Consider the following 9,612-nt stretch of genomic DNA (forward strand, 5'->3'; position numbering starts at 1 on the left):
AGCCGAAGTGAAGCCCTTATGAAAAACTATCCTATAAATAAGGACCACAACTGAGGAGCTTCTCCTCCTAACCTCGACCCCACCACTCTTTGTGATGGTGGCGGGGAACTGCTAACCAGTTTTTTTGTTGAGTCTATGGATCAATTCTGGTTGAAGATGGTAGTCCTGAAACTATCTTGGTGACTAGATTCCTGCTCTAAACCACAAACAGAAATGGTAGGATGTTGGAATGCAATTCCAGCAGAATCACATGTTGAGTTCTTCCATTCTTCTTAGATAACCCCAAAGCTTGGTGAGATGCTTAAAACTTAGGACACCAAGGGGATGTCTGAACTCTTTCCTTTATTTTTGGCAAATACAGTGGTCAAACACAATAAGAGGGTTTCTTTTCATTTAAGGTAGAGTGTTACACCCAAAAAAGCTACCGTATTTGCCGCGTATAAGACGACTTTTTGCCCTGAAAAACATGCCTCCAAGTGGGGGGCGTCTTATACGCCGGGAGGACCGACTCCCACTTCGAGCTTGAGTTGCAGCCGGGAGGAGGCTGTGGGGAGCGGGGTGTGTGTGTGTGTGTGTGTGCTGAGCGCGCGGCTGTAGGTTAAGGATGGGGAGCCCCGGGTGGGTTATCAGGTTTTACAGTGCTTCCAACATGTGCGAACGGTGGGAGAGCGGAGAAGAGAGCGAGCGGCGCCCCTGTGTGAAATCCTGCCGTCAAAGCAACACTGGGGAGGCAGGGTATAAATTTACCAGGTTAATGTAGCAATGGTGATTAATGCCCAGAACATTGTTTGCGGGTATTGGGGTGTGTGTGTGTGTGTGGTGGTGGTGAGGAGAGGTTGTCCTTTGAATGCGGAAAAGTAGGTGTGACCTTGTGTGGAGGAAATAAAGAGATCCTTTTTAGCGTGTTTGGCTTCTTTGCCTCCCTCGTTCGTTTTGGCGGAGATAATGGCCTTCGGGCGGGAGGAAGAAAACTGTAGCTGGATCATTTCAAATTTCACTTACTCTCCTGCCTCACTTCAATATGTCTGAGCGACTCCAGATACTGGAAGACTTTTTGAATGAAAGTGTTACCTCCATTTTTTTTTTTTTTAAAGAGGGCCACTTGGGGAAAAAAAAAGATTCTAAGGAATTCACTTGTTTCTTGATTAAAGAGAAGGCATTGAATATACTGTTCCTTGGCAGCCTTTTCAGTGTCCGGGTTTTGGTTGTGTGTGTGTGTGAGAGAGAGAGAGATCAGCTGTATTGAGAAGAGACGTTTCCTGTGTTCTCATTTTATTTACAACATATTTTACGCTTAATGGTAAGCAATGAAAATATTTTTAAAACTCATTTCTAAACTCCATAGCTATTTGCATATTCTTGGTTCAAAATTGGATTAGCTCATTTCAAAATTGTCCAAAGCAGAAAAGTGCGTCAAAAAAAAAAAAAAAAGTGCAAAAGTGGAAGGTGTGTGGAAGGGGGTAGTCTTATACGGCAGTATATAACAAACTCTATATTTTGAGTGGAAATGTTGGGGGTCGTCTTATACGCCCAGTCGTCTTATACGCCGGCAAATACGGTATCTCAAGATACAATTCTATTAATCCTCCTTTCAAAAAGATCAAAGGAAATAAAACAGTATCTTGGCCCTCTCCACATATCTGGTATAGCCCCTCCCATTTTACATCATTAATCAGTGAGAATTGACAGTGAGAACAACTAATCAATGGAACGGCTTGCCTTCAGAAGTTGTGGTGCTCCATCACAGGAGGTTTTCAAGAAAATATTGGACAACCATTTGTTCAGGATGATGTCAAACTAGCAGCCCAGGGAATTTGACACCCATGGTGTAGGGTCTGCTGCTGCTGCAGGGGTTTGGACTTGAAGACCTCCAATCTCTTTTCCAATTCTATTATTATTCTATGGGGTCTTCAAACTTGACAGTTTTAAGACTTGTGGACTTCAACTCCCAGAATTCCTTCTCCAGTCATGTTAGCTCTGGAATTCTGGGAGTTGAAGTCCACAAGTCTTAAACTGGCGAAGTTTGAAGATCCTTATAATCTATTCTATTCTACGTAGGCAAAAGTACTTTTCCAGTGGAACTTTCCTCAGACTTCTAGATGCTGAAATGATAGAGATCACACCGAGGTTCATGGCTGAAGCATCTGTTACCACTCATAGACATTTTCCCTTCTGAAAATTGAAAATTGAACCAAAAAGGAATAAATCATGTTCCTTTTCTGCTAATAAATACTTTCATCTGTCAGGCTAGAAATTTCACCAAGTTAACTCTCTTCCCTGGAATGCTTCTGTCATAAGGGCATTTTAGATATAAAGAATTGCTTTATATCTGACCAGATTGTTTGTCCTTCAATACTTTCTCTTGTGACTCGTAGCCTCTCTCTAGCATCTTATTTTAGCTAGAAATATCAAGATCAAGCCCAAGATCTTTCAAATGAAAAATAAGTGCTCTATTATCAAGCCACAGTTAAAGTTTTAAGACACTGGACAAAGCTGGTATATTTCTTATTTTTTACACAAAGATTTGTGCACGCTGTTTCAAATTCAAATAATTTGTGTTGCCTTGTTTTGAGTTCTAAGCCATTATTTTGTGGTACAATTGTTTTGATTATTCTGGTTGTGATCTGGAAACAGAAGTGCTTTTAACCTGCTGTGTTTCCAAAATGATTGAAGGAGCCTCCATCACACTAAAATCCTGCGAGGTCAAGACTGTTTGCATTCAAAATAGTACAAATTCCAAATGGTTGTTTTTACATTTTTCTGTACTGCTTTTCTTTGGCTGATTCAAAGCAACCAGAAAATAGAATAATCAAACTTCTATAAACTTAAGGCAGGGGGCTGTGGCATCGCTATCATATTTTTCAAATTTTAAATAGTAAACTTAGAAACCGGCATCACTTTTATTATTCATAATAATCAGTATAATTGCCATTTCCTTAAAGAATCTGTTGTGGCTGCGAGCATCCCCACAAAGATGCTCAATATTTTTCTCCTGTGTTAGATTACTTACTTCGACAGGGATTATCAGTGAATTTAGGAAAATGGAATTCCACTTGCCCAGATTCTCATCGCTGGTCTGTTTACAAGTGTGCTACCATCTTTATGTTCGTAGGTTCTGGAGTTGCCTTGATGTCCAACTTTGAGCAATTGCTGCGTGGCGTCTGGAAGCCAGAAACAAATGAGTTCCTTCATATGACTTTGTGAGTAGAGAAGCCAAAGTTTTTGTACTGGTATGTCTTCTGGATAAAGATCAATCGTGTTCTAATTGACCTGGAAGGAATCTGATGATCAATGGAAATGAGAAAAATCAGTAGAAATTTGATAGGGCATTTCCAGAACTCAGAGTGTTTTCACCGCCTGAGAGGATGTGGGTTCTCCATCACAGGAGGTTTTCAAGAATCCAGGCAGTCCTTTCCTTTAGTGTTCATTCAAAATTACAAAGCACTGAAAAAAGTGATGACCGTTTGTCATACTTATGGCCATTGCAGCAGTCCCTCCGAAAATCATGTCCTTTCTCTAAAATTTGGATTTATTTATTTATTTGAGATAGAATCCCAGCTGTGCTTCTGATGAAGGCTTTTTTCTCTTGCAGTCCATCCAAAGCCAGTCTGTATGGAGCATTGCTCTTCACCCTTCAGCAAACCCAGTGGCTTCCCATCTCCAAAGCTACCCTCATCTTCTTCTTCACTATTTTTATGATCATCTGCAAGGTAAATTCCTCTGCCTGGGGGGCAAATGTAAGCAGTTGGGTGGATTGAATGGGGGAAGGAGCCAAATCCATTTCTGTTCATTAGAAGAGGTCTTCAAACAGGCAAGGACGGGCCTCATTTTGAAAAGCCGTCTGGATTTTGGGGTTCAGTTGTATTAAAAATGGCGAGCGGCCCGGGATAGCTTTCCGGAGAAAGCCATTACGAAAAGTCACCAGAGAGCGGCATTTTTATAGGAGCGACGCCACCGAAGCGCCTTTTAGAAAGAGGCGGCGCCAGTCGCGCCCGGGGGCCGCTGATGTCGGAACCGGCGGCAAAAGGTTGGGGATCCCTGCATTAGAAGATCTTCAGAAAGGCAAGGAAGGCCTCAGACCCTGGACTCATTCATTGTATTAAACCATGGTTAGTTGAATAAACTACAGTCCTTAATTTATGCATCACACTAAGCTATTTTAGTGTGATGGCTAGTCTAAAGAAAAGAAGAATTAGGGGTGACATGAGCACAGTATTCCAGTATTTCAGGAGCTGCCACAAAGAAGAGGGAGCCAAATTATTCTCCAAAGTACCTGAAGGCAGGACAAGAAACAATGGTTGGAATTAAGGAGAAACTTCCTAACAGTGAGGACAACTGACCAGTGGAACAGGTTGCCTTCAGAAATCATGGGCACTCCATCACTGGAGGTTTTTAAGAAAATACTGGACAATCACGTATCTGAAATGTTATAGGTTCTCCTGCTTAAGCAGGGGACTGGACTAGAAGACTTCCAAGATCTATTCTGTTCTGTTCTGTTCTATTCTATTCATTATGGTTTAGATATTTCCCACAATTCCCCAAGTCAAAGCTAACAAATCTCACTATGGACTAACAGAAGCATCCAGGGATGGGATCCAACTGCTATAACTACCGGTTCTGTCGCTCTGTGTCACGCACGCATGCGCAAGTCACGCGAGTGCAATTTATGACCTGCTGAGCTACCCGGACAGCTGAGCAGCGCTGCGCGCAGGTGCCTAGCAGTTGGAAAAGCCCTTTTTTCCTGCTTTTTCAACCGCAGCTGTGTCGCGCAAAGCAGCTGTGATTGAAAAAGCAGGAAATAAAGGTCAGGTAAGAGCCTGGGCGGGCGGGTGGGCCAAAACAGCAGCAAACATAGAACCGGTTCTATGTATGCTCTCTGTCTGCTGCTCTTCAGAACTACCGGTTCTACAGAGGTGGACAGAACCGGTAGAATCCTACCCCTGGAAGCATCTGGTAGAAGCCACAGTGATATCCAACATATTTGTGAACTCAAATTATGATATTAGCATCAGTCACTTCATTGACACCAATGATATATGTATAAGTCCATCATTGACATCATTTGCACAATAAGGTCATGACATGCATGATGTTACACTCTTCCCCTACCAATAGACTTCCGTGTGAGTCAGGGTAAGTTTTGGATTTCCAGAGATACCAAAGGAATCCTGGCTGGTATATCATAAGAAATATGGTTGGGTTGCTTAACAATGGAGACCTTTCCAGTAGCCTTTCAACAGTATAGCTATATGCCCTGGTAACTCTAGGTTGGAATTGTGGTGACCCCACAGAAGCAGCACCAGAACTTCATTGAAAAGGGTTTGATTGGCCAAGACAGGAAATTCATGTACGGACCTTGGTGTAAAAGGGGGTAAGAGGAATGGGAAGAAACACAGGTTGGAATCCCTTTGATTTATTGTAGCTGCCTGAACAATAGAAAACTTGGCATAGTTGGTGACCCACTAATGGAGCTTTTTCCTTGTCATTCAGGTGTTCCTGACAGCAACTCACTCCCATGGGTCCCCCCTTGCCCCTCTGGAAAATGTGGTGTGTCCCATCCTCTTTGGCTCTGCCAGTCATGATAATCATCACCATGACCACCATCACCATCATGGAGGATCTCAGGAGCCATCCCTTCCGTCACCACCTCAGATGCCAGCCAAATCAAGGGAGGAGCTCAATGAAGGAACCCGGAAACGGAAAGCCAAGAAGGTGGAATGAGCATCAAGAAGGCTGATCGATCCATCTGAACCACCGCAACTTTGCTGCAAACCTTGTGTGTGACTTTATGGCCTTCCAAAGACATGGTTGGAGGAGGCTCCGAGGAAGACCAATCCTCTTCTTCTGGCCCCTGCCATGGTTGTCCTGGCCTGTCACCTGTGAGGCCCTGAACCAGGGGTGGGATTCTACCAGTTCGCACCTATTCGCTAGAACCGATTGTTAACATTCTAAGCAGTTCAGAGAACCGGTTCTTAGAAGAAATTACTGGCCCAATCCTGTAAGGAAGGCAGGAAGGAAACATTCTGGTGTTGCTTACAGAAACTGCCTCTTGGTTAAACCTTATTACATTCTTGGCAGGACTAGACTTCCTGTCACAGGACCTTCTCTGGAGTTTTTTCCCCCCTTCTTTGCTGGTACTTTGCTTGTGTGGCGTGACCATTCAAAGTTACAATGGCACTGAAAAAAGTGATTTATGACCATTTCTCACACTTACGACTGTTGCAGCATCCCCACAGTCATGAGAGGCCAGGCGAGGAGATGCGTGCCTCGATGTGAGTGATATTGAGTTGGCCACACCCAGCCAATAACATGACCACCAAGCCACGCCCACCAATTAAGCCATGCCCACAGAACCGGTTGTTAAAAAATTTGAACCCCACCCCTGCGTAGAACTAATGTAATTGGACCTTTTGTTACAGATTCTAGCTCAGCCTTTCCTATCCTCTTGGTCTCCTCCCCTTCCCATGGAAAAGCTGGAATGTGTTTTGGTGTCTCCTCCATATGGCAGAGAGAGATAGACCCTGCAAAACAACCCAGGGATCTGCAACTCAGGCCATCATTACAGGACCCTAAGGCCACTGATACTTTTCAAGGGCAGAGAGAGGTGTTCCAGATGGAGTGACTGGCATTTCACTCTCTACATCAATACATTGGATGTCTTATTTGGTTGCCATTTGTATGAAGGCCTTGAGCATAGGAGAAGATTATTGCTGCTGCTGCTGCTCTTTGGGCTGTTGATATATGCGTATGTGTGTTAGCATGTTGCCATTTGTATGTACCTCTCCAAAGTTTGATGAGTTTTGCTGTAAGGAAGGAAACCAAAGCAACGACTGAGTGTTTCAATCCTAGCCACTTTGCCAAACACTGTGAATCATGCATGTAAATTATTTATTGATTGATGCTCCTTCCCCTAGGATCATTATTTATTGTTGCCAAGGATTTTAAGCAGTTATGCTTGCCCCTATTATGTCTCTTCTGCAAACAGTTGGGTTGTTTCTAGTGAACTGATTTGGATTCTGTGATTGTTTTCCTCCTTTGATTAAGAGGTGATAAAAGTGAGGGGCTATTGACGGAGGGGAGAATTTGCTTCTAGCAGCTATATGAGCCTGTAGGATGCCTAAAAGAATCCTTGTGTATGAATTCTGGTTTATTTACAGATTTTGTCTAGAAAGTCAAAGCTGGACTGTATGAATAATGGAGCCATGGTGAACATCTGCAAAGTACCCTTCTTGCCCCAAAGTAGCCGGTTGCCAGCTCTTGAGATTACAAAGGAGACTTAAACTCTGGTTGGGGCATTAGAAGGAGACTCTGATTGCCTGTCACAAGACTTCCCCTTCTTATCATTTAGCTCTGACAAAAACATGCCCCCGCAAGATCCTTTTTTCTGCTGTGTCCTCATGATGTTGCCTTCAGCTCAGGGAGGGGCTTCAAAAATGTTTGCAACCAGTTCTCTGCCCAGTTACTGGGTGGGCGTGGCCACCGTGGGTATGGCCTAGTCAGCCTCCTGCACCACGGCGGGGGCCCTGTTTTCTCTCTCCCTGGGCTCCAGGGGCTTTTCTTGAGCCTCCAGGAGGGTGAAAACGGAGGCCTTCCAAAGCCTCCGGGAGACTGGTTTTGCCCCTCCCCGGCCTCCAGAGCCCCTCCTGAGGCCTTCCGGAACCTTCCAGAGCCTCCGGAAGGCCCATTTTTCACCCTCCCCTAGCCTCCGTGTGGGCCCTGCACTTACCTGGAATCCAAAACGGGCCACGTGGAGACTCCTGGGAGGTGAGGGGTGGGCAGAGCCAGCCGGTCATTGCAACTACCGGTTTGCTAAACCAGATGTAAGATTAACCTGAACCGGTGTGAACTGGTAGCAGTCTAGCCTTCTTCAGCTTCTCCACAATGCATCCTCGAGGCGACAAAGTCATCCTTAGGTGGCCCAGTGTAAAAGTGTTGTTTTCTTCCTTTATGCAGTAGTTTTATTGCAAGGTAGGTGCAACCCGGCATGGTTCACAAGCCATTCTGTCAGGAGTGCTTCCTGCTGACCTATAGTATACGGGTTGAGGTTAGCCAAGCACCTGTTGACCATCTGAAGTAGTGCAGTTGTCAGGGTTCCAAGGAATCCACCCATAGCAAGAAAAACTCCAAGGCAGGTAGATTCCTCAAAGAACAGTTTTATTGGGTATATCACATTGGCCCAGTTCCGGTGAAAACTGACTCCGAAGGTTCCTGCAGTTTTTACCTAATTAAACTAAAAGTTTCTTCCCCTTCCCCAAACAATCAATCACATCGTCCAATCATGATGCCATCTGATTGCCTGGTAATGTCACTCCTCCTCTCTCTGACCAGGTGTGAGAATGTTCCTTGGTTCCCATGAGAAAGGATTTGGTTTTGGCTACAAAACCCCAGCTATGTCTATCCCCCCCCCCCCCTCAGCTCCAGTGTGGCAACACGGAAGCCTCAAAATGACTTCGGTCGGGTCAGCTTCAGGATTGACAGGAGTGTTACTCTTCCTGCCAAGTCCCCAGGCGCAGCTTTCCAGGATGATCCTAATCGGGTCTGATTCTTTCAAACTGGGCTTTTCGATTGTATGCGCAAGGCCTGTGAGCCAATCCCTGACTAGCGATAGCAGCAGACAAAGATGCACTTTGAAGCAGGAGAGAGAGAGAGAGAGAGAGGAATGTGTCTCTTTCTGCTGCACTCTTCATCCTCTGCTCAACTCAAGTCAGTGAGAGGGGTGGCATATAAATTTAACAAATAAATAAAACTACGTGTGGCAGCTGATTTTCAAATTGCTTTTGAACGTGGATTTATTCTTCTGGAAGAGCATTAAACCCATATTCTAAAGCAGCATTTTAATGGGCTCATAAGGATGAGCCCCATGAGTGGTGAGGAGTAGAAATAGCCACCCAGAAATAGAAAGTCCTGACTTTCCTTTTCTCCTTTTGGGGGACAATTGTCTCCAACTGTTGGACGCCAGCAAGAGAAGGAACTGATTGACATAAAGAAGCAGAAGAACTTTGGAGAAGACTTCCTCCTCCAAGATGTATGCTGCTTGGTTAAAAATACATCTCATTAAAAAGTGCCTTTTCCTTAGCAAACCTCTGCCCCAACCCCTTTTCCTATTCCCCGGGATTTTTATCCATGACTAGAACAGCCATGGTTTTGTGGATATAGCCATTCTTAAAATAAAAGCCCTCTGTGATGCAACTGAATGGAGAATCGTGCACCTGATCTGTACATTTCTGTCTTAATGTCTTCACAGTGCTTGAAGGAAGAAGTTACAATAAATGTTTCTTGAGATCAAGTGTGAAGATGGGATGGGATGGGAATACAAGATTTCAAAGATTAAGAATGGATCCATTTCTTCCTTTAAAACAGGGGTCAGCAACCTGTGGCTCTTTCAGCCCTCTGTTGTGGATCCCTGTTGGATCCCACCTCCCCTCCCCGTCACTCCTCGCCTGGCCTGAGAAGGTAAGGGGGATGGCGGGGGATGGAGACTTGCTCCATATTCCAGAGCAGGAGGTGACTGTATGGGGAGTAAGTGACTTCAAGTTGGCCACACCCACCCAGTCACACCGGTTGTTAAATTATTGACTCCTGGTGTTTTCTGTGGGAAACTGGTCCAAATAG

The 9,612-nt window shown here is 44.6% G+C and overlaps 1 protein-coding gene across 1 annotated transcript in view; it reads left to right on the top strand.

Moving 5' to 3' along the window:
* Positions 1-9,194, top strand: part of TMEM38A (transmembrane protein 38A) — a 28,638-nt gene extending 19,444 nt beyond the window's left edge. The window contains exons 4-6 of the mRNA XM_026670927.2: positions 3,113-3,200; positions 3,593-3,710; positions 5,491-9,194. Coding sequence (XP_026526712.2) covers positions 3,113-3,200; positions 3,593-3,710; positions 5,491-5,721 — 437 coding nt within the window. The 3' untranslated portion in view covers positions 5,722-9,194. The remainder of the gene's footprint in view (positions 1-3,112; positions 3,201-3,592; positions 3,711-5,490) is intronic.
* Positions 9,195-9,612: the final 418 nt, after the last annotated feature.

Source organism: Notechis scutatus, chromosome 1 (genome assembly GCF_049901735.1).
Source record: "Notechis scutatus isolate UNSWTSFEM ecotype Mainland chromosome 1, rNotScu1.2, whole genome shotgun sequence".
In the NCBI taxonomy this organism is placed as follows: domain Eukaryota; kingdom Metazoa; phylum Chordata; class Lepidosauria; order Squamata; family Elapidae; genus Notechis; species Notechis scutatus.